The sequence below is a fragment of the Mugil cephalus genome, chromosome 2 (assembly GCF_022458985.1).
Source record: "Mugil cephalus isolate CIBA_MC_2020 chromosome 2, CIBA_Mcephalus_1.1, whole genome shotgun sequence".
NCBI classification, from domain to species: Eukaryota; Metazoa; Chordata; class Actinopteri; order Mugiliformes; family Mugilidae; genus Mugil; species Mugil cephalus.
The window spans coordinates 29,797,704-29,821,380 of record NC_061771.1 but is presented as its reverse complement, the minus strand read 5'-3'; the positions used below and the strand labels follow the sequence as shown (position 1 = coordinate 29,821,380).

The 23,677-nt window shown below is 41.9% G+C and overlaps 1 protein-coding gene, 1 long non-coding RNA gene and 1 pseudogene across 2 annotated transcripts in view; 1 reads left to right on the top strand and 2 right to left on the bottom strand.

Moving 5' to 3' along the window:
* Positions 1 to 21: 21 nt before the first annotated feature.
* Positions 22 to 22,307, bottom strand: LOC125003524 (annotated as a pseudogene).
* Positions 9,150 to 10,495, top strand: LOC125002802. The gene is made up of 4 exons (XR_007111832.1): positions 9,150 to 9,457; positions 10,109 to 10,226; positions 10,327 to 10,369; positions 10,464 to 10,495. It is a non-coding gene; the product is annotated as an uncharacterized LOC125002802 (long non-coding RNA).
* Positions 21,784 to 23,677, bottom strand: part of LOC125003523 — a 29,680-nt gene continuing 27,786 nt past the window's right edge. The window contains exon 8 of the mRNA XM_047577507.1: positions 21,784 to 21,836. Coding sequence (XP_047433463.1) covers positions 21,784 to 21,836 — 53 coding nt within the window. The remainder of the gene's footprint in view (positions 21,837 to 23,677) is intronic.

Genomic DNA, 23,677 nt, shown 5'->3' with positions numbered 1-23,677 from the left:
AAACATCCACTTCAGTCACTGTCACTGAGTTGTTTGTCCTGTCTCTCTCAGAATGTCCTGTAGTTTCTCTCTGGTCTCTGTCACAGCTGCTTTCACGCCATCAAAGTACCTCAGAGGACGAATCTTGGATGCTGGATGAGTGTGTTTGACTCACTGGGTGGTGGCAGTGAGGGGTAGTTGTGTAGAAACTGGTTTTGATCCTTTGTGTTTAAGAGCTGCTTCAGCTCGGGCCTTCCTTCCAGCTCAGTGATCTGCTGGGTCCCGCTTCTCCTCAACATCTTTGACTCGACTCTCTTCAGTTTTCCTGCTGGATCTGACCAGCTGCTCCACATCAGAGCTTCTTTTCTGGAGGAGACGGATCATCTCAGTGAAGATCTCCCGACTGTCCTCCACTGTTTTATTCAGCAGAGTGAGCCATGGCCTTCAGCTCCTGTTTTAAGCAGCTCCACGTCTTTGCGTCTCTCCTGGATCGTTCTGCTGGAAGTTTTCTAGCATCACCTCCACCTCTTCTGCTTCTCAGTCCTTCTGCTGCAGCTTGAGACTGTGTCGTGGCCTTTAAAAGTTCATCCACAGAGCAGAGATTAACAGATATCTGTGATCAGGTACGACAGAAACATTCTTCATCCCCTTCATCATGACGAGGGGCAGATGTTTCCGGAGCTTCTTGGAGGGCTCTCACCAGCTTGTGTCTCTTTAATGGAGCTAAATCATAGTGAGGTTGGGAAGGTGTTTCTCACAGTAAGAAATCAAAAGACCAGACAGGACTTGAAGGCTTTCAGCTTCCTCCCAGTGCAGAAGTCACAGGCCACATCTTCAGGTCCAGCATAGCAGTGATCAGTGGAGCAGTTGGAGTCAGTCTTCTTCAGCTGCTCCACTAACTCTGCTAAAATGGTGTTTTTCTCCAGGACAGGCCTCGGTATTTAAAGTTTCTGCACTGAGGGCAGCTGTAGATTCCCCTTTTGGTCTTCTTCATCCCAGTGGCTTTTAATACAGTTCATGCAGTAGCTGTTGTCCACAGGGAAGTAGTACAGGATCCTTCAGTGGATCCAGACAGATGGAACAAGAGAAGGTTTCTCTGTCCAGCTGAACTCCTTTCTGCTCCATTTCACCTCTCAGTGTCGACGACTGTGTGAGTTTCTGTTTGCTAGAAGTGAAACTAGTCTTTAGCTCTGGGTCTTGAAAACATGTGATTGTACAGTGAATGGAGCCTGTCAGCTCTCACACTTCACCACATGCTGCTTTCACCCATCTTCAATGTAGAGATCTAAAAAGGGGGGGGGAACAAGGAGAATGAGGAAATATGAGTGGAGCTGCTCCAGGAAGAGGGAGGAGTTATCAGACTCTGACTTGTTCCCGGAAGAGGGGGCAGACGACAAAACTAATCACAATAAAATCCACATCATTCATGGTCATAGACGCCACAGACGTGTTACAGTTACACCACGTTGCTCTTATTATCCTGACATTTATTAACTAGTGTGAACAACCAAAAGGGCCTGGAAGAGATTTTCCACGTTTAACGTCGAACGTTTAAAGGAGCCAATGTTAAAACTCTTGATTTTGATCTGATTTCCTGATCTGAATGAAAGACCTACCATCAGTCAGGTTAAATTTAATTACAGTGAATTACAAACGGTCAGAGCCTACTTACTTGTTTGTAGCTGCACGGAGGAAAATGCTTCACTTCACAGCAGGAAAAAAAAAAAAATGTTTCAGAGCAGGAAGTAGCTGCAGGTTTGAACTGGATCAAAAGTTGCATCATAAAACTAAAACACGTGACAAAGAAGGAGGGACTGTGTTTATTTCCTGGTCGGCAGTAGTGAAGGGAAGTCTTTTATTTTGTTTAATTCAACAATTATGAATGATTTGTGTGTTGAAATGTGATTTTTTTCCTTATCCATGTTTATTTCATTTATATTGTTTAACATTTTAATCAAAGCTTTAAATGAACAACTGAGCCACAGCAAACAAATCAAATCAATCAGGCCAAAGTTGAAAAATTTATTTACACTTAAAAAAAACTGAATGATTTTCTTTGTTTTCTTACTGATATATTTGAATATCTGAGGATTGAAGCTGTAATCAACCTTTGTTGTACTTAAAAGTATGATGCCATTTAAAAAAAATAAATAAAAAAATGTAAATGTTTTTAATCTAAAGCTGAACACAGCTACAACTCTTGAAATGACCCACAGTAAATAATAGAAGGACGTGTGTAACTACTGCAATAGAGGAACATTGTAGGGATTGCAGGAATAACATGTGCTGCAGTGCTAAGAAAAACCAAGGAATACATCTAAAGCGCCCAAACCACCAAAGGAACTGGCGAAAAAACAATCTACAGCACTTTATCCCTAACTTACGTTTTGCATAGACACACATCCAGAGTGTTTGTGTCTGAGGAAATGAAAAATCTGTCCATAATATTAAACAGAACAAACTAAATGTGAGGCATCTCTTTAAGCTTCTATGTGACACTTTTTGGTGTACTGCTTCAACTTACAATGCAAGTGATTAAAGAGGTTCACAGCACAAAAAAAAAGGCTCCCACCCGCTCAAAAGAAAAGTCCAACAACTGGAATTAACAGGAAATGAAGCTGGAGAGCCTGGATAGCCAGTTCATTCATCAAGTCTGTTCTTCAGGACTTGGGTTTTGTTTGGACAGTGCATTGCCTTCAAGTTCCATGACCACCTTCTGCAGCACTTCAAAGGTATACTTCAGTTCAGCAGGGTAGTTTAAGTTCAAAGAATATATCAGGCCAAACAACATGGCAGCAGCTCGGGGAACACTGTCCAAATCCTGCATCACAATGTGGGACTCGAGGACAATGCCAACGTCCTCTGGTTTTTCATTGGCATCTCTGTGTTTGCAGACATATATACCCATAGTGGTATCCTCAATGGATTCCTGGAGGAGGGATTCATCTGCTGCCTGTACAATGCACAAAAAGAATCAAAGTGTGATCACACTACATGCAACGTCCATATAGGGAATACTGCACATCTGTATTGAGTCATTTATGAAGATCACTACCATATTATCTTACATGTTAGCTGACTGTAAAGTAATGACAATGGGTAGATGTTTTAAAGCTGATACAAAATATGAAAGATAACATCTCAACATACTAAACCTAAGTAACACTTACCTTATTAGCTTAACTTATTGTTGAAAAAATGACAAAAAATTATAATCACAGCCATTTTAGAAGGTGTAGTTTGTGGTGCCTTTAAATTATTTTGTGTTATCCTGAGAGACTGATTAGAAACACACAATAGTTTCAACAAAAAACAATCATTAAAACCTTAATGAGTACGGTGTACTTTACGTTTATCACCATTACAGACATGCTGTTTAAAAACAACACACGCAATAATATATTTTTAGTCACAGACTGTGACGGACCCATACGAGTTCATTAATGGGAAAACACTGAAAGCCTAGCAACAACGACAGCTGACAGTATTATTGGTGTTGCCTTCCTTATAAAAAAATAAATAAAATCACAAGCCATCTCTGCTCTGATACAAGTCAGTGATCCTAAAATGTCTTGTTTCTCATCTATAACACACATTCTACATCTCGGAGGCAACGTCCCAACATCGGAAAGAAGAGTGAGAGTCGGGTAGCATGTTGCTGCGAGAGATGCAGCTCCATGGAAAGAACAAACATGTCCTACCAAAAAAAAAAGAAGAAGAAGAAATACTCAAAAACCGAGTGTGTTTCGTTTAACTAAGTTGTCGGCTTCCCAAATCAAAGACACACATTTATGAAAAGTATGGTCCGTGAAAAGTCACAGAAAAGTTTTTTCATGACAATTTTAAAAGAGAAAACAACCTAGGCCTATGATGTATGAATTTCCCCAAACAAACTCTGCCGTGCACACATTAAGTTACCAGACATAAAAACTAATGCAAAGATATTCAGGGACGGCAGGCATGGCTGCTAGCATTAGCAACCAGCGGTGAATGAATGAAAACGTTAGCATGAAGACTGACTTGGATTTACTCGACATTACCGGCAAATAAAAAGCCAAACCTTTTCAAATCTTGGTTAGAAACACTTTGCTTCTAACACCGGCTCATATTTGACAAGTTTTTTATTACCTTTATGTGTCCTGAGCAGCCCAAATCCATATATCGTAGCGAGGGAGAAAATGGTGGAGATTGAAGGTCTTCAGCAGCCGTTTTCTGTCCAGGAGCCGCCCGAGGCTTTTCAACTCCCGCCTGATACAACATAACTTTTTCCTTTCTTCTTCAAATGATGGAGACATGTAGGTTTTAAATTCCTCGATATTGAAATGCTTTTTTAAAGATTGAATCATGTTTTGGAGAGTAATACAAATCAATTATTAAATTGAACAACCCTCCTTCTTTCATTTATTCAAATGTATATATTTGAATATCTGAGGATTGAAGCTGAACCGAGGCATCTGGTCAGCGGTGTTGAGACGAGCCTTGAGCTTCCATGTCAACGGTGCGGCTGCAGAGATCCGGGCTTCCCTCCTTCCTCGTGGTCATTGGGGCCCTTTGTCCTCTGGATGAGAGAGGATGTTGAAGGCCATCACCAGAGAGCCTCTATCTAAAACCTCGGCTCCTGCCGTGACGTTACGCCATCGTGACGTCATTCAAATCCATCGTCTCCATAGCAACTAACACTTGTTAATTTGATGACATTAGACTCGACAACACATAAAAAGACTTACATCTTGACTTGAACTTTAACACCAATGACTGTGACATCACTCGGACTTGAATCTTGTGTCTTGAATCCACATGTTGAAAAAGTGCATTAATCAGTTTATTTCACATCAATGAACAACTCAACCCTTCTCCTCCTCCTCCTCCTCGTGTCTCGCCTCCGTGTGAACAACTTATAACTTTACACTTTGGTCAGAGATCCAAAGCTAACAATGCACCTGGAGCCGATAACATCAGTGGTCGGGTCCTCAGTCACTGTGCGGACCAGTTAGTGAGTGTCTTCCAGAAACTGTTCCAGACCTCCATCAGCACAGAAACTGTCCTCAAATGTTGGAAACACTCAACCATCGTCCCCATTCCCAAGAGAAGCCCCCCCAGGGCCCTGAACGACCTGCGCCCAGTGGCCCTCTGCTCCCAGGTGATGAAGGCTATGGAGAGGCTATTCAGGCAACACATTCTCATTCTGACCAACTCACAACTCGACCCGCTCCGATTTGCACATCAAAGCCGCAAAGGTGTGGACGATGCCAAAGCCTTCATCATCGACACCATCCACAGACACCTGGAGCTTCCCAACACCTCCACCAGACTCCTGTTTGCTGACTTCTCCTCGGCCTTCAACACCCTGCAACCGCACATCCTGGCAGAGAGACTCCAGCGTATTTCAACTTGAGCAGCCAGCTCATCCTCTGGATCCTGGACTTTCTCACCAACCGAACCCAGGGAGTCCGTATTAACAATAACCTGTCTGATCTCCTGACCACCTCCACTGGCTCCCCACAAGGCTGTGTGCTTTCTCCGCTGCTCTTCATCCTGTACACCGACGAAGTGCAGATCAACGCACCCCAACTGTGACCTGGTGAAGTTTGCTGACGACACAGTTCTCCTGTCCCTCCTGTCCGGTCCCTCCCTCCACCATGGACCCGCTCTGCAGCAGTTCACAGAGTGGTGTGACTCTTCCTGCCTGGAGCTGAATGTCAGCAAAACGAGGGAGATGGTGGTGACCTTCTCCAGCAGCCAAAGGGAACTGGCGGCAGCTGTCACCACTATGGTCCACGGTTCTCCGGTCGAGACAGTTGGGGAATACAGATACCTGGGAACCATCCTGCACTGCCAACTGAGGTTCTCTTCCAACACCGAAGGGATCCTGAGGAAGTGCCACCAGAGGATGAACCTACGAAGGAAACTGAGCTCTTTTTCTGTCAGTAAGAACATCTTGCTGACATTCTATTACACATTCATTGAAAGTGTTTTAACTTTCTCCATGTGCTGCTGGTATCACTCCGTAACTGTTCAGGATAGGAACCGCCTGCATAACATTGTCAAGGTGTGTTGTAAGACTATTGGACTCCCTGCTCACCACCTGAGCACTGTGTACGAGCAGCAGGCGAGTGGCCTGGCTCGTCGAATTCTCAAGGACTCAACCCATGCTCTGTTTCCGGCATTTGAGCTGCTGCCGTCTGGTCGCAGGTTCCGATGTCCGGCCTGTAAGACCCAGAGGAGGAGAGCAACCTTTGTTCCCAATGTTATTCTCCTCCTGAACTCTAAGAACTGTACGACGGTTACAATAACTTAAGCCTCCTGTGTTACACTCAAGTGCAACATCACATGACCTCTTGTGCAATACTACTATGTCACTTTAACTTCAATGTCACTTTTAATTTTAATTTTTTTAACCACGTCTCACTTTATTCATTTATTTGTCATACTTTATCTGCTGTTTTACAGTTTTTTTTACATATTGGTCTTGATATTATTTTCCACAATCCATCTCTCTCCTGTTACTGGCAGCAGACCTGCCATTGTAGATAATATGCAGTTTTTTTACTCACTTTTGCAATTGTTATTCTTTTTGTTATCTTATTCCCCTGCTCCTATTTTATGTACCGCTCTTCGCCCTCCTAATTATTCAGTTTCATCAGCTTATTTGTGCATTTACATTCTTACAAATCTTGTACTGATTTGTAATTGATGACTTCAACCAAAATGCCAATTTGTTGTTTTTTAAATAACCAACGCCACAGCCGATTCGATTATTGAGGTCCAGATACCTGGCTGCCAGATAAAGCAATATTCCCTGTACATTTAAAAAATATCATAAATATTTTAAGCTTAGATTAAGATATAAAATAATATAGTACACAAAATATAATACAGTAACTTAAACAATGTTATTGTATATACTCGGTCATTGAATCAGTAAACCAGTTGAGTCTCTGTAATGATGATTAAAATCCAGCAGGTGTCAGTATTGAGCAACACAGTGACACAGCACCGATACAGTATCAAACACAGTTTGAGTAATGTGCCGCAACGCTTCACGAGGCCTCATCTACCCATCACTATACCTGTAACGGTGAAATCATCTCAGGGACAAGATCACCACACTGAAATGGATGAACTGGTTCCTCAGAGGGTTTCGGGAGCCTGTCAGAAACCTGTGAAGGAAACTTTGGTGAGACCTCAGTCAAACATTTCACACACTCAGTCATATAATCATCGGTCCACATCAGAGCCACTTTGTGTGGGGTCAAAGGTGGACTTGCTCCTGTGGACATAGGCCGACCCATTAATACCTCATGAGGCCTTAGTCCTGTTGTGGTATTTGAAGTACTACTACCCTCATGCCAGGAGGAATATAAGATGAGAATGTGGGTGGGAGGTCAACCACTGGCTACCACCATCTGTGGCGGCCGTCGGTCTGTCCAGCTGACCTTGTAGAGCTTGTTTTGTCTGTGGAAGGAACACAAACAAGACTAGGTCTCCAGTGGAGAAAGGCCGTCCTAGCTGCACCAGAGCACTATGTGCTATAGCGTTAAAAGGGACAGCTCACATCACAGGAGGACAGGACATCACAGTACACACAAACCACGTGGTGACGAGCTACATTTCCAGCCAAAAGTTCACCCCAAGCCAACAAAGGACCAGTAAAACGCAGGAAACATTGCTCCAATCAAATCAAATCACACTTTATTTACATAACACTTTTCATGCAAAGAAGAAAACGCAACAAGAACCAGTGGTTATTTGAGTCACTGTTGCCTTTCTATCATCTCCATCCAGTCTGCCCATTCTCCTCTGACCCCTCACATCAACAAGGCATTTTCATCCACACAACAGCCGCTCACTGGACATTTTATCTTTTTCGGACCATTCTCTGTAAACCCTAGAGATGGTTGTGTGTGAAAATCCCAGTAGATCAGTTTCTGAAACACTCAGACCAGCCCGTCTGGCACCAACAACCAGACCACGTTCAAAGTCACTTAGATCCTCTTTCTTCCTCATTCTGATGCTCAGTTTGAACTTCAACAAGTTGTCATGATTAACCTCTACATGCCAAAATGCAGTGAATTGCAGCCACGTGATTGGCTGATTATCTATTTGTGTTAACAAGCAATCGAAAGCAGCAAGTGAGTGTATAGTCATGCAGTGTTTCAACAAGTGGCAACAGCTACATCTCAAAAAATTACAATATCGTGAAAAAGTTCAGTATTTTGTCACTTCAGAAAGTGAAACTCACATATTATCTAGATTCATTACACATGAGTGAAATATTTCAAGCCTTTGTGTCTTGTAATCTTCATGATCATGGCTCACAGTGTCAGGGTTGTAGAGGGTGAGGTAGGACCCAAATGCAGGACAGTTGAGGAGGAGGCACTGAATCCGAGATAAAGAGGTTTTTAATGAAAACAAACAGGAACAAAAAGCGCTGCGTGCGGCAGGTAATCCAACATGTAAAAATCAAAGAAAGAATCATGGACGTGGTGCGGAGACAACATCAGAAAGTAACATCAACCATGAGACGAGGAACAAAGGGAAAGTAGGGCCATAAATACACAAGAGGGCTCAGGGACGACAAGACACAGGTGAGACAGATCAGGGCAATGACACCAGGAGAAACCGATTAACAATCAAGGGACACACACGAGGAAACACAGACAGGAAATCTGAAACTTAACAAAATAAAACAGGAAACTCAAAACATGATACAGGACATAATGATGACATACAGATAATGAAAACCCAAAACACAGTGTCTCAGAAAATTACAATATTACATAAGATTCATCAAATAATATATATATAGATTAAACACAAATGTCAGGCTTCTGAAAAGTATGTTCATTTTCATGCACTAGTTGGTTGGGCCTCCTTTTGCATGAATTCCTGCATCAGTGTGACGTGGCATGGAGGTGATCATCCTGTGGCTCTGCTGAGGTGTAATGGAAGCCCAGATTGCTTTAATAGCAGCCTTCAGGTCATCTGCCTTGTAGGGTCTGGTGTCTCTAACCTTCCTCTTGACAACAGCCCATAGATTCTCTATGGGGTTCAGGTCAGGTGAGTTCACTGGCCAGTCAAGCACAGTAACACCATGGTCACTGAACCAGCTGTTGGTACCTTTGGCAACGTGGGCAGGTTCCAAGGTCCTGCTGGAAAATGAAATCAGCATAAAAAGTAAAGCTTGTCAGCAGAAGGAAGCATGATGTGCTCTAAATGTTCCTGGTCGGTGGCTGCGTTGACTGTGGACTTCAGAAAACACAGTGGACCAACACCAGCAGATGACACGGTGCCACAAATCATCACTGACTGTGGAAACTTCACACTGGACCTCAAGCAAAGGAGATTCTGCGCCTCTCCACTCTCCCCCCAGACTCTGGGACCTTGATTTCCCAATGACGTGAACATTTTACTTTCATCTGAAAAGAGGACTTTGGACCACTGAGCAACAGTCCAGTTCTTTTTCTCCTCAGCCCAGGTAAGATGCTCCTGACGTTGTCTCTGGTTCAGGAGTGGTTTGACTTGAGGAACGTGGCATTTGTGGCCCATAGGATTCGTCTACGTCATCTCCCCCTAATTCTTGAATGGATTTTGCTTGACAGTCCTCTCAAGGCTGTGGTTGTCCCTGTTGCTGGTCCACCTTTTCCTACGACACCTTTTCCTTCCACTTAACCTTCTATGAATATGCTTGGATACAGCTTGGATACAGCTCTACCGGCATCTTTAGCGATGACTGTTTGTGGCTTTCTCTCCTTGTGGAGGGTGTCAGTGACTTCTGCCTTCTGGACATCTGTCCAGTCATTAGTCTTCCCTGTGATTGTGTGGCCTACTGACGCAGACTGAGAGAACATTTAAAGGCTCAGGAAACCTTTCCAGGTGTTTTGAATATTGCACTTTTGTATGATATTCTAATTTTTTGAGACGTACCTGTGTGTGTTCTCCAGTGCAGGGCTGTTTAATGGAGGCCAGTACAGCCAGACAGTGACATATTTACAGAAGACATCTCCTGTGATCACAACGACCACAGTAGAGCTGATCTGTGATCTGTGACACAAACACAGTTGAACTGTGTCCTTGTTCTCTCATCACATTCATTTCTTCCCTCTCTGTTTGTGTTTGTGTCTGACAGGTTCTATGGAAACTTGTTTCTGGACCAGGACTCGTCTGCCCTCACAGATGCTGACATGTCCATTCAGCTGGCTCCTGATTGGCCGATGGGATACTTCTGTGAACTGATGGGGTTAAAGGTCAGCGAGTGATGTCAAATCTGCATCCTGAGATGTATCATCATGGATCTTCACTGAAGTGATGTCATGTGTTTGATTTCATGTGTGTTAACATGTTTAGCTCATTTAGCTTCTTTCCTCTGGACTGGTTGTCGTCCTCTCAGGTATTACACACCGTATTACACTGTCATCTTTGAAATTCGTTAACGCCAGAGGAGGCCAGGTCAGAAATGTTAATACACTTAGTTTTGTATTTAGTGTGTTGCAGACGTTTGATAGTCCTTCATCCAAGTCTTCGTCCTGGTCATCATTTCCTGTCTGTCTTCTGCTGATTAGGTGAGCAGTTCATTTTCACTGGTTCATCAATAATGCATCTCAAACTCAGTTTGTTTAGTGATTTTGTAGGATCCTTCTGTTTGTTCATTCTGCTTCTCTGCAGAAGAAAGAGATCCTGGAAACAAACCTCAGGTCCAGACAAAGATCAAACAACAAAGCAGAGGTAAGGACAAAGAGTTTTCACTTTAGTCTGAAAACAAATGAAGAAACTTGTTGGAAACTTGTGTTCTTGCCCCCCACTCTTTTTTCATCCTGATTGGTTTTCATTTGATGAACTTAGAGCCATGTATTCACATCAGTCACTTATTCTCTGTCAAAATGAGAGAGGGACATTAACAGGATAAATCAACAAGTTTTTTGTTTATAAAGGTTGGGTGGCTGAGGCAGATGTCCATCTTTAGTCGTTCATCTTTTATACTATAACTGTTATCTTGTGTGTTGCAGTTATTGTCCATTTCTAACTAGTTTAAAGTTCTCTTATTGATGAAATATTTGCCCTTCAGTCAAGTGTGGGTCCAGAAAATGACAACGCTGCAGCTACAACACAGAGAATATCAGCAGAGCAGCAGGATGAAGTTTGCTACGCCACCGTAAGTTTCTCCAAGAACCAAGAAGATCCTCTCTACTCCAACATCACGCTAGCTCAACACAACAAACAGAAGAAGAAGACAGAGAAGGAGGGAGATGATGTAGTGTACACAGCTATCCAGTTTACTGGCTTCAGGGTGAGTCTTTTACCTTTTTATTAAATTCCCTCAAAGTCTGCGCTACATGTATGATGTGTAACTTGACTGGTGGATGGAGGTAACCATGTTAAATCTGTTCTTATTAAACTGCCTTATTGTTGTGGTTTTATTGCTGTAAGTATTTTAAACGTATGTTTACCCATTTCAGAATAAGAGTGAAGCTGAGGAGGATGTGTCTGTGCTGTACCAGCACAGTGAACAAAAAACACAGAGAATGAACACAACACAAACCTGTGTCTCCATCTGAAGTTTCCATGAAGTTTATCCAGTTTGTCTTAAAATGGACAATGTGCTACTAAAACTGTCTACAATCATTTCTGTTCAACTACTGTACCTACACATAACAGGGTTATTTAGCTCTTTATAGCAAAGGTAGCATATGAAATAACATTTTAAGCTTCAGAAATGAAACATTTCTATTAAATTTGCCCGTATGCACTGCTGAAAATTTCCTGTCCTGTGTGGGGAAGCCATGCAGGAGCTTCTTGTTGGACTGTGTCCAGATGGGAGGTGTCTATAAATGGAGAGGAGTGTGTTTACTGGAGGACCACACGCTGTGTCTACGGTGACAAGTGCTGCTTTAAACACATCCTGGACCAGAAAGGTCATGACAAGAAACCATGACAGCCATAACTACCTCCCTGACAGAACCTCACTGCCTTCTGAGCAGGAGACGAATGTGCAACTGATGCATGGACATTAAAAAAAGATTTATGAAAGAAAAGAGAAAGAGAAGAAGAAAGGCAGTGATCAAAGAGGACGACTGAGGACAAGACAATGATCCGACTATGAACACTGACACTTGAATGTGTGGGATTCATATGTGGTTAGTGTGTGAGAACCAAACTCAAGGTTTATAACACGTTGAGGAACATCATCCAGAGTGAAGCCTGAGGTACAATAAACACACACTGAAAAAAACTCTGTTCCATTTCCAAGAAGAAAATTTGTACATCAGTTGCACATATTAAAGTTATGTTGACCATGAATTATTTGTGTTTAGTTTACTCACTTCTTATTTGTCCAAATAACATAAAATAGATTTAAACTGTTTCCTTCATTAATGTTCATAGAAACTAACCAATGTTAAACCAACATGACGTCTTCATGTATAGTATGTTCAGTTACCCTATGCAAATCAACATGACTATTTTATTTATTTAGTTATTTATTCAGTTAACATGTGTTTTTGATATAAAGTATTTGCAGTATTTTGTTACATCAACTTAAATTGTTAAAGTGCGTCTCACACTGTTAAGATATAAAACTCCTGCATACTTTGTGTGTCCATCCTACATAATATTAAACTATTTCTGTACATGAATCTACTAAAATAAATGAATGCAGCCAAACCAACGACCAAAATTTACTAACATGAAGTTCTCTAAATAAATGAGGCCATGGAGAACAACATTATTTTCAACTAGAGATGGGTGGATGAAGCCTCATGAAGCTTCTGGTGCTTTTTTCCTGATTCTACCAAAAAAGATTTGAAGCTTCCAGTGACATCTATGGCCAGCTGCGTTTATAGCAGCCACCAACTTCCAAACCATTCACACATCAGTCAAGTCGCTCTTAAGCAGCTGTGTCAACAGCTTGAAATGTGACTTATTACTTGAAACTTAATTTAAATATTAATTATTTCTGCTGTGAAGTGAGATGACAAGTTTTTCAGCATCAGTGTTTTGGAGACATGACTGGAAGTTTTCACTGGAAACAACTTTCAATGGTGAAGATAATAAGGACATCTCTGGATTTGGATGATATACATTTCCTGGTTGTTATTAAGAGAAAGTGGTTTTAATGTAACACATGGTGTAAAAAGATTCAAATGAAACACTGTAGAGATACTTTTATTTCTATGAATGTTTCTGAAGGACTTCCTTATGGCAGTGTGGAAATAAAGTGAATATGTGCATGAGAGAATTGTGCTTGTTTGATGTATGTTTGTGGTTGTGCAACACTTGTTATTTATGAACAAGATCTCCTCAATGGTATAATCCTCCACTATTTCTCTCATAACACTATGAAGCAGAGAGGGAACACTGAGCATTTGCGTCTCCTTTTAATGAATGAAGGGGCTCCAAAGTTTCCGGTGTTTCTTTGTGACGTACGAAGCTTCAAACGTCATCGGTCACGTGATCCCCAGAGATGTGACACAAGCCTCGACACAGTGTTTCCAACCAATCTGCTTCAATAGAGTGAAACAGGCTCCAGAGCCTCATGTGGAACGTCCCATCTCTACTTTCAGCAACAAGAAAAACTGTTTTTTGTTGAAGAATAAAAACTAGTTCTAATAAAAGTAAGAAAATACAATGGAAAATCCACTTGTCAGTATCATGTAGGTACGTACACATGTACAAACACGCATAAATAAACACAATTCAGTCATTAGAACAAAGTACTGTCTGACCTTAAACCAGCTTCCTAGTGAAACCAAACATGTTCCCTTTACAAGGACAACACTTGTTATCAAAGAGTGTGGACCCAAAAACACTTCTGACCTGCAACATGTACGAACACTTGTTATTAAAAAAAAAAATAAAATGCCAAAAACATAGATGAAGGCGATGCATGTGAGCTGCATTATTTCAGTCCAGTACTAGTGAATGAACAGTCCATATTCCCGGGGCCAACATGGTCGACTGGGTTCAGAAGTCTTGAAGCGATGCTCCACACAAGGCTCTCCATATTTAAACTAAATATGAGGCAGCAAACAGAAAGGCAGTGAAAGTGAGTTCCATAAGTGCTCAAAGCGTCATCAATGCAATGAAAGATGTTGTGTATTCCAAGGGGGCCAACATGGTAAACTGTTAGAACCAAGGAACGCACAACACCATCTCTGAATGCACAACACGTGGAGTAGTCCGGTCTGGAGGCCATGAAAGAGTGGATGAGTGTTTGAGCGCGGTGGAGGAGAGAGATGGACGGAGACGGGGGATGTTTCTGAGGGGAGGAAGGCTGTTGTAGTGACCTGTTTGATTCGAGGGTGAGGCCAGTGTCAAGGATGAATCCAAGGTTGTGGGTGTGGGAGGAGGGAATCAGGGGTGAGTTGTCCATGTTTGGACGGACGTGCTGAGCTGACTGGGTGAGGAAATACTGCGTTCATCACAATTAGTGCTTTATTGGAGCAACCATGGAGTAACATGAGACAGATTTCACTGAAAACAACACACACACAAGTCTGAAGATGCTGAAGGACTCTGAGATGTACTATCACTACTGGACTCAAGATACTCGCTCAGAATCACTTCAGTGAAAAATACTTAGATAAAAAAATATGTGGGCACCATGTATTTTAAATACATCAAAGCAGCAGAGAGTCTTGTTGTCAACATGTTGCGTCCTTTCCTCAGGTCCACTGCAGAGTTAGATGTACTGTAAACTCTGATTCACCTGATGTGGAGGAAGAAACGTTAGAAAAGTCCATTCGGAGCAGAATGTTGGGCCGTGTAACTTCAAATGATCCTCAACAGACTCGTCTATGATCTACCATCATTATCATCTCTTGTTTACCAGTGCACCAGTTAACAGCATGAATGAAGAACACAACACTTGACTTGGAATAACACACAGACCTCTAATTTAAGGATTCTTGGTGCTTTTACTTTGTAGCAGAGAGAGCTGGCCCACAGCAGAGTTTGACTAACCTGCTCCAAACATGCTTGGTCCTGTATGAGCACACCTTACTTTGAGAAGAAGATGAACCTTCTAACTTCAGGTGTCAGCCTCCTCTAGAAATGACAGTGCCTTTACACAGCCATCGCTTCGTGTTGGAAATCGAGTCTGTTTTCTGACGTGTCCATGTGAAATCAGGCAGGTTACTGACTACTTCCCATCGCTAGCTGTCCCAGCCAAGACGTTGTGTGTGAAAAGCTACGTTGAAACCATCTAAAAGGGCTGAATGTGGTAGAAAAATGAAATAAAATTCTGCCTTTGGTGGTGCTTTGTCTGATTGTCTTATTGCAGAAACCACCCAAAACCTCCTGGTATTTATTTAACTTGATTTAAGAGATCTGAGCACACGAACAGCAAAACGTCTTTGAGTTAAAACTACTACCACGTGGTTTGGATTCAACAATTACCTGTGAACTGAACAATAACGTCAGATTCTGTGAGAGCAAGTGGATTTATTTATTTATTCTCTATCGATCTTCACTGAAGTGACGTCATGACGTCATGTGTGTTAACATTTTGTAGCTGGTGTCATCTGTGTGTTAATCACAGCAGTACAGTGAGGCAGAGAAGGCCCTGGAGCAGGTGTTGAAGTTGGATGAGCTCTGTAAGGAAGCATCCAGGAAACTGTCGACCTGCCGGGTCACACAACTCACGGTGAGGAGCTTCACAAGTGACTCGACGGCTCAAATTTCTCAAAGTCTGTCATCAGTCTTCAGCTGGGCAGAGCTGAGGCATAGTTCATTTTTTAGTGTCCTCCTTTAGAGTATTCTGAACTCATACCTGTGTGCCTTCATTCTGAGCTTTTAAACTTTTTATTTTGCCTTCACATGGGCTTTGAGGAAGAGTAAACCAGTGTTTCTCAATCCCGGTCCTCGGGGCCCACTGCCCTGCATGTTTTTGATGTTTCCCTCCTCCAACACACCTGATTCAGATGATCAGCTCGTCATCAAGCTCTGCAGTGGCCTGATAAGGAGCCGTTCATTTCAATCAGGTGTGTTGGAGGAGGGAAACATGGAAAACATGCAGGGCAGTGGGAAACACTGGAGTAAACCACAGAGATGGGTAGTAACGAGTTACATTTACTCCGTTACATTTACTTGAGTATTGTTTGTGAAAACATTGTACTTCTAGGAGTAGTTTTAAATCACTATACTTTTTACTTTTACTTGAGTAGATTTGTGAAGAAGAAACTACTCTTACTCCGCTACATGAGGCTACAATGAGCTCGTTACTGTTCCCCCGCGTACGCCTCATTTTAACGTTTTATTTTGACAGAGAGCGAGACTTCCGCCAAAGGCTCTACCACGTGACTGTGTTTCACCAATCAAACGTAGCCGTGCAGTCTCGTCACGTGACCATAGCTCAACCTCAGCGGGGGACGGGTCACGGGTTAGTTTTTACAGTTCACAGTGTTCGCAAACGAAACAGAGAAACGGAAAAAAAAATGTCAAAATCAACTGTTGGCAATGCAGACACAGACGAGGAGGAACATCCTTGGCCTCATGTTGGAAGCATGTCTGTGTTACAAAAAGTGCAGCAGCTACATCATGCAGTGTCTTCTGTGTCCACCAAAACAAACGGACATTTCAGCTTTCAAAGACACGCAGAGCCTGGTGGAAAGTACAAAGGTTTGGAAATAATGTTACATGTGCTTAATTTATTTTTTGTTATTTTCCTGGATTATTTTAATTTAAGACACTTTGTAATTAATTTTAAGTAATTTTATTGATTGGATTAATTGGACTCATCCAGCAAACTAATTATCACAGGTGTCTGAGATTGATTTCAGTGATCCAAAGAGCCATGCGACACAATACCATCCATGAGTTTGATTGAAAAACAAAACATGTAATCGTTATGACACTTAAATACAATTTGCATAATAATTGGAACACAGTGTTTTTCCATCCACCGGCTTTGAACGTGCTTTAAATTCTTCCTTCTGGAGCCATAAAATCATTGAATTTACATTTTAGTGTTAACATACAAATCAGATTAATGCTAGCAGATGGACGCTAGCATATGGATGCTAACAGATGAATGCTAACAGATGAAGGTTAACCTACGGATGCTAACATGGATGCTAAGAGGCAGATGCTAACAGACGCATGCTAGCATACAACTCATACGAATGCTAAAAGATGAATGCTGACACACAGAAACTAACATTAAAATGAGATGAATGCTAACATACGAATGCTAACACGGATGCTAACACGGATGCGAACATGCCAACATACAAATCAGATGAATGCTAACATACAGATGCTAAACAGATGCTAACATATAAATCAGATGAATGTTAACAGACTAATTCTAACGGAAGAATGCTAACACACTGATGCTATCATATAAATCATATGAATGCTAACACAAGAATGCTGACATACGGATGCTAACAGGCAGATGCTAACAGAGTATCGAATATAAATCAGTTAAATGCTAACGCGCATGGTAACAGATGCATGCTTACACGGATGCTAACATACAAATCAGATGAATGCTAACAGACAACTGCTAACCACCGGGTTTCTAACACAAGAATGCTATCAATGCTAACACATGAATTAATGAACATACAAATCAGTTGAATGCTAACACGTATGCTAACAGGCGGATTCCAACCCGGGTGCTAACAGACGAATGCTGATACGGATGCTAACAGATGAATGCCAATAGGGCCAATGCTAAAATGGATCCATGCTCATACGGATGCTTACACAAATCAATGCTAATACGGACGCTAATACACGAATGCTATCATATGAAGGCTAACAGTGCAATGCTTAAAGACGAATACTAACACAGACTGTTCACAGACAAAATGCTAACACGGATGCTAACAGAAGAATTCTATCAGATGAAGACTAACAGACGAATGCTAACAGATTAATTAATAAACATACAAATCAGTTGAATGCTAACACGGATGCTAACAGGCGCATTCCAATCCAGATGCTAACAGACGGATGCTAACACGGATGTATGTTAATATGGATGCTAACACGGACACTAAACACGAATGCTAACACAGATGTTTATTCACGAATGCTATCAGATTAAAGCTAACAGTCGAATGCTAACAGACGAATGCCAACACGGATGCTAACAGAAGAATGCTATCAGATGAATGACTGAACATACAAATCAGTTAAATGCTAAGACGGATGCTAACGGACTAATGCTCAGAGATGAATGCTAACAGACAACTGCTAACACGGTTGCTAACACAAGAATGCTATCAATTTCTAACAGATGAATTAATGAACATACAAATCAGTTGAATGCTAACACAGAAGCTAACAGGCGGATTCCAACCCAGATACTAACAGACGAATGCTAAATACGGATGCTAAACAGATGACTGCCAATATGGATGCTAACACGAATCGATGCTAATACGGATGCTAACATGGGCGCTAATACACGAATGCTATCAGATGAAGGCTAACAGACGAATGCTAACAGATGAATGAATGAACATACAAATCAGTTGAATGCTAACACGTATGCTAACAGGCGGATTCCAACCCAGGTGCTAACAGACGAATGCTAATACGGATGCTAACAGATGAATGCAAATACGGATGCTAACACGGATCTATGTTAATATGGATGCTAACACAGGTGCTTATTCACGAATGCTATCAGATTAAAGCTAACAGTCGATTGCTAACATCATCCATGTGTCTTCTCCCTCAATCAGTGCACACCTGTGGCATTTAACTCCACCCCCCCTCACCTGTGACCTCTGACCTCTTATTTCCTGTGCAGGTAGAAATGTTATCGCCATCTAGGGGCCACCACTAAAAATACCATTCAACTAAATAGTGAAAACATAAATACTTATATCACTTATTAACGTAAAATAAACACTGAATGTGAGATTAAATGGCTCCTACATTTGGGTTCACAACAAAATCTTATTACCTGTAAAATTATTACCTGGATTATTCTGAAAAATGTTGCAACATTGTTGAATGCAAATATAATATTACCACAATTTAAAAGGACTAGAAAATGTAACGTTAAAGTTTGAACACTACAAGGCCTGTGTCAGACTCTTCTGCTGGATTGTCTCATCAAGAGCTTCATCTTCCTCCAGTAAAACAGGGCTCAGAGAACACAGACAGACAGAGATGGCAGAAAGTTGAACAGAAAACACAAGGCTGTCAACTTAAGGGACTATTTGATTCCAAAAGAAAAAGAAAAAACAAATATGCAACAAAAAAGAACAAAATGCAAAATGCTGAGATCCTGGAATAAAGACAGGAGACGGTCATTTGTTCATGTGTGACAAACAGCAGCTTTATTCATCATGTGAAGCTTCAGTTTGTTCTCCCATTAAATCAGTAAAGTCTGATCAATGACTCTTGTTCAGTGATTTCATGCACAGATTCACTTCATCCACACAATCAGTTAGTTGGACTCAGAATATCAGCTATGTACAATCAGATAATGACTGATGTCCTGATTGATGATGATCATGATCACTACAGTTGACATGAGCTCGTCTCTTCATCCATTTCAACAACAACAACAACAACAACAACAACATGTGGTCTCCAAACCACTCAGTGGAAATGTAATTGTAGATTTCTTTCTTTCCAAAGTCAGAACTAAATCTCTGTGATAAAGGAAGGTCTGCTGGTTTCTCTGTTGAGGCCCATGCAGCGGAAGAGGAACAACAACATACAAACACATCAACACAAATGTTGATGAGACGTTCAGAGCACAGACAAGTTCAGATTCTCATGTGGACAAATGTCAGTTTATGTGAATCAAAGTCATGGTGAGCAGTGAGAGCCTCCGTGGCTAAACAGACACAGGAAGGAGCGCCACCCAAACAAAGTCCAACATCAAGCAAACAACAAACCAGGAGACCACAAAGTACCGCCCACAAAGTGTGACTGACAGCTGATCTCTGAGCAGTGAAGACATGACACAACAATGAGCTCTCAGCTACAACCATGGAGACCAAATCACCTGGAGACTAGAAGACACATTTTAACCAACTGTCCCTGAAGAGACTTCTGTCTATTTCACTTTCATCAACTCAGCAGTGGCTCCAACATCATAAAATAAGAAGAGTCCAGCATAGAGAGGCTGAGTGAATGTGGTCTGGACTCTGTGGAGGAGAGTCATGGTTTCAGAGACGCTGTAGAAAGACAGAAGACCTGCTCTGTGATCCAGGTACACTCCTACTCTGGAGGAACCAGGACCTGAGACGGGAGTTTTGACGCTGTTGTGGATAAATGTGTAACTGTTTCTATCACAACGTAATGACCAAGATTTGTCATTGAATCCAAACAAACATTCAATCCCTGCTCTGCTGATATTCTTGTATGCGACTGCTACAAAAACTTCTCCTCCTCTCCACTCCACCTCCCAGTAACAACGTCCAGTCAGACTCTCTCTACTCAGGACCTGAAACCAACCAGTGAATCTGTCTGGATGATCAGAATAAGACTGAGGTTGATCCATTAATGTTACTTTTCTGTTCCCCTCAGATAATAACAGACGTGTGTTTGCTGTGTTTGGATCCAGTGTGATTTCACATGAATATTTCCAGAATTCATCTCTGGTCTTTGGCTCTGGTTGTGGCAGTAAAACATCCACTTCAGTCACTGTCACTGAGATGTTTGTCCATGTCTCTCTCAGAATGTCCTGTAGTTTCTCTCTGGTCCTGTCACAGCTGCTTTCAAAGCCATCAAAGTAACCTCAGAGGACGAATCTTGATGCTGGATGAGTGTGTAGACTCACTGGGTGGTGGCAGTGAGGGGTAGTTGTGTAGAAACTGGTTGTGATCCTCTGTGTTTAAGAGCTGCTTCAGCTCGGAGCCTTTCCTCTCCAGCTCAGTGATCTGCTGCATCCCAGCTTCTCCTCAACATCTTTGACTCGACTCTCTTCAGTTTCCTGCTGGGATCTGACCAGCTGCTTTCCCCATCAGAGCTTCTTTTTTGGAGGAGACGGATCATCTCAGTGAAGATCTCCCGACTGTCCTCCACTGTTTTATCAGCAGAGTGAGCCATGGCCTTCAGCTCCTGTCTAAGCAGCTCCACGTCTTTGCGTCTCTCCTGGATCGTCTGCTCGATGTTTTCTAGCATCACCTCCACCTCCTTCTGCTTCTCAGTCCTTTCTGCTGCAGCTGAGACTGTGTCGTGGCCTTTATGTTCATCCACAGAGCAGAGATAACAGATACTCTGCTGATCAGTACGACAGAAAATCTCCATCATCTTATCATGACGAGAGCAGATGTTCTCCTGGAGCTTCTTGGAGGGCTCCACCAGCTTGTGTTTCTTTAATGGAGCTGCATCATAGTGAGGTTGGAGGTGTTTCTCACAGTAAGAGGCTGGACAGTTTATACAGGACTTGAAGGCTTTCAGCTTCCTCCCAGTGCAGACATCACAGGCCACATCTTCAGGTCCAGCATAGCAGTGATCAGCTGGAGCAGCTTGGAGTCCAGTCTTCTTCAGCTGCTCCACTAACTCTGCTAACATGGTGTTTTTCTCCAGGACAGGCCTCGGTATGAAAGTCTTCCTGCACTGAGGGCAGCTGTAGATTCCCTTCTGGTCTTCTCCATCCCAGTGGCTTTTAATACAGTTCATGCAGTAGTTGTGTCCACAGTGAATAGTCACAGGATCCTTCAGTGGATCCAGACAGATGGAACAAGAGAAGGTTTCTCTGTCCAGCTGAACTCCTTTCTGCTCCATTTCACCTCTCAGTGTCGACGACTGTGTGAGTTTCTGTTTGCTAGAAGTGAAACTAGTCTGAGCTCTGATCTGAACAACATGTGATTGTACAGTGAATGGAGCCTGTCAGCTCTCACACTTCACCACATGCTGCTTACACCCATCTTCAATGTAGAGATCTAAAGGGGAGGGAACAAGGAGACATGAGGAAATATGAGTGGAGCTGCTCCAGGAAGAGGAGGAGTTATCAGACTCTGACTTGTTCCAGGAAGAGGAGCAGACGACAAAACTAATCACAATAAAATCCACATCATTCATGGTCATAGACGCCACAGACGTGTTACAGTTACACACACATTGCTCTTATTATCCTGACATTTATTAACTAGTGCTGAACAACCAAGAGTCCTGGAAGAGATTTTCCACATTAACGTCGAACGTTTAAAGGAGCCAATGTTAAAACTCTTGATTTGATTTGATTTCCTGATCTGAATGAATGACCTACCATAAGTCAGGTAAATAATCTACAGTGAATACAAACGGTCAGAGCCTACTTACTTGTTTGTAGCTGCACGGAGGAACTGCTTCACTTCACGGCAGGAAAAGAAAAAATGTTTCAGAGGAGGAAGTAGCTGCAGGTTTGAACCTCGACCAACAGTTGCATCATAAAACTAAACACGTGACAAAGAAGGAGGGACTGTGTTTATTTCCTGGTCGGCAGTAGTGAAGGGAAGTCTTTTATTTTGTTCTAATTCAACAATTATGAATGATTTGTGTGTTGAAATGTGATTTTATCCTTCGCTGTTTATTTCATTTCTGTTGTTTAACATTTTAATCAAAGCTTTAAATGAACAACTGAGCCACAGCAAACAAATCAAATCAACTCAGGCCAAAGTCTGAACATCATGACACTTAAAAAAAACTGAACTGATTTTCTTTGTTTTCTTACTGATATATTTGAATATCTGAGGATTGAAGCTGTAATCAACCTTTGTTAAACTCAAAAGTATGATGCCATTTAAAAAAAAAAAAATGTAAATGTTTTTAATCTAAAGCTGACCACAGCTACAACTCTTGAAATGACCCACAGTAAATAATAGAAGGACGTGTGTAACTAGTGCAATTGAGGAACATTGTAGGGATTGCAGGAATAACATGTGCTGCAGTGGTAAGAAAAACTAAGGAATACATCTAAAGCGCCCAAACCACCAAAGGAACTGGAGAAAAACAATCTACAGCACTTTATCCCTAACTTATGTTTTGCATAGACACACATCCAGAGTGTTTGTGTCTGAGGAAATGAAAAATCTGTCCATAATTTTAAACAGAAAAAAATAAATGTGAGGCATCTCTTTAAGCTTCTATGTGACACTTTTTGGTGTACTGCTTCAATTTACAATGCAAGTGATTAAAGAGGTTCACAGCACAAAAACAAAGGCTCCCGACCGCTCAAAAGAAAAGTCCAACAACTGGAATTAACAGGAAATGAAGCTGGAGAGCCTGGATACCATTCAATAACATCAAGTCCTGTTTCTTCCAGGACTTCTTGGTTTTGTTTGGACAGTGCATTATCCTTCCAATTCATGAACCACCTCTGCAGCACATCAAAGGTATAAACTTCAGTTCAGCAGGTGGATTAAGTTCAAAGAAAATATCAGGCCAAACAACCAGGCAAAGCACTCGGGAACACTGTCCACAAATCCTGCGCATTTCAGCAATGTGGGACTCGAGGGACAATGCCAACGTCCCTCCTGGTTTTTTCATTGCAGCTCGTGTTTGCAGACATATAAACCCATAGTGGTATCCTCAATGGATGCCTGGAGGAGGATTCATCTACTGCTGTACTATGCACAAAAAGAACAAGATTGTGATCACCTATTGGGGGGATGGAGGTCAGTATATCAAGGAACTACTATGTGCATTCAGGGTTGTTTTGTGGATAATCTTTTATTGAGTCATTTATTAATGATCAATAATCACATATTATCTTACTATTTACGCTGCGAACTGTTAAAGTAAG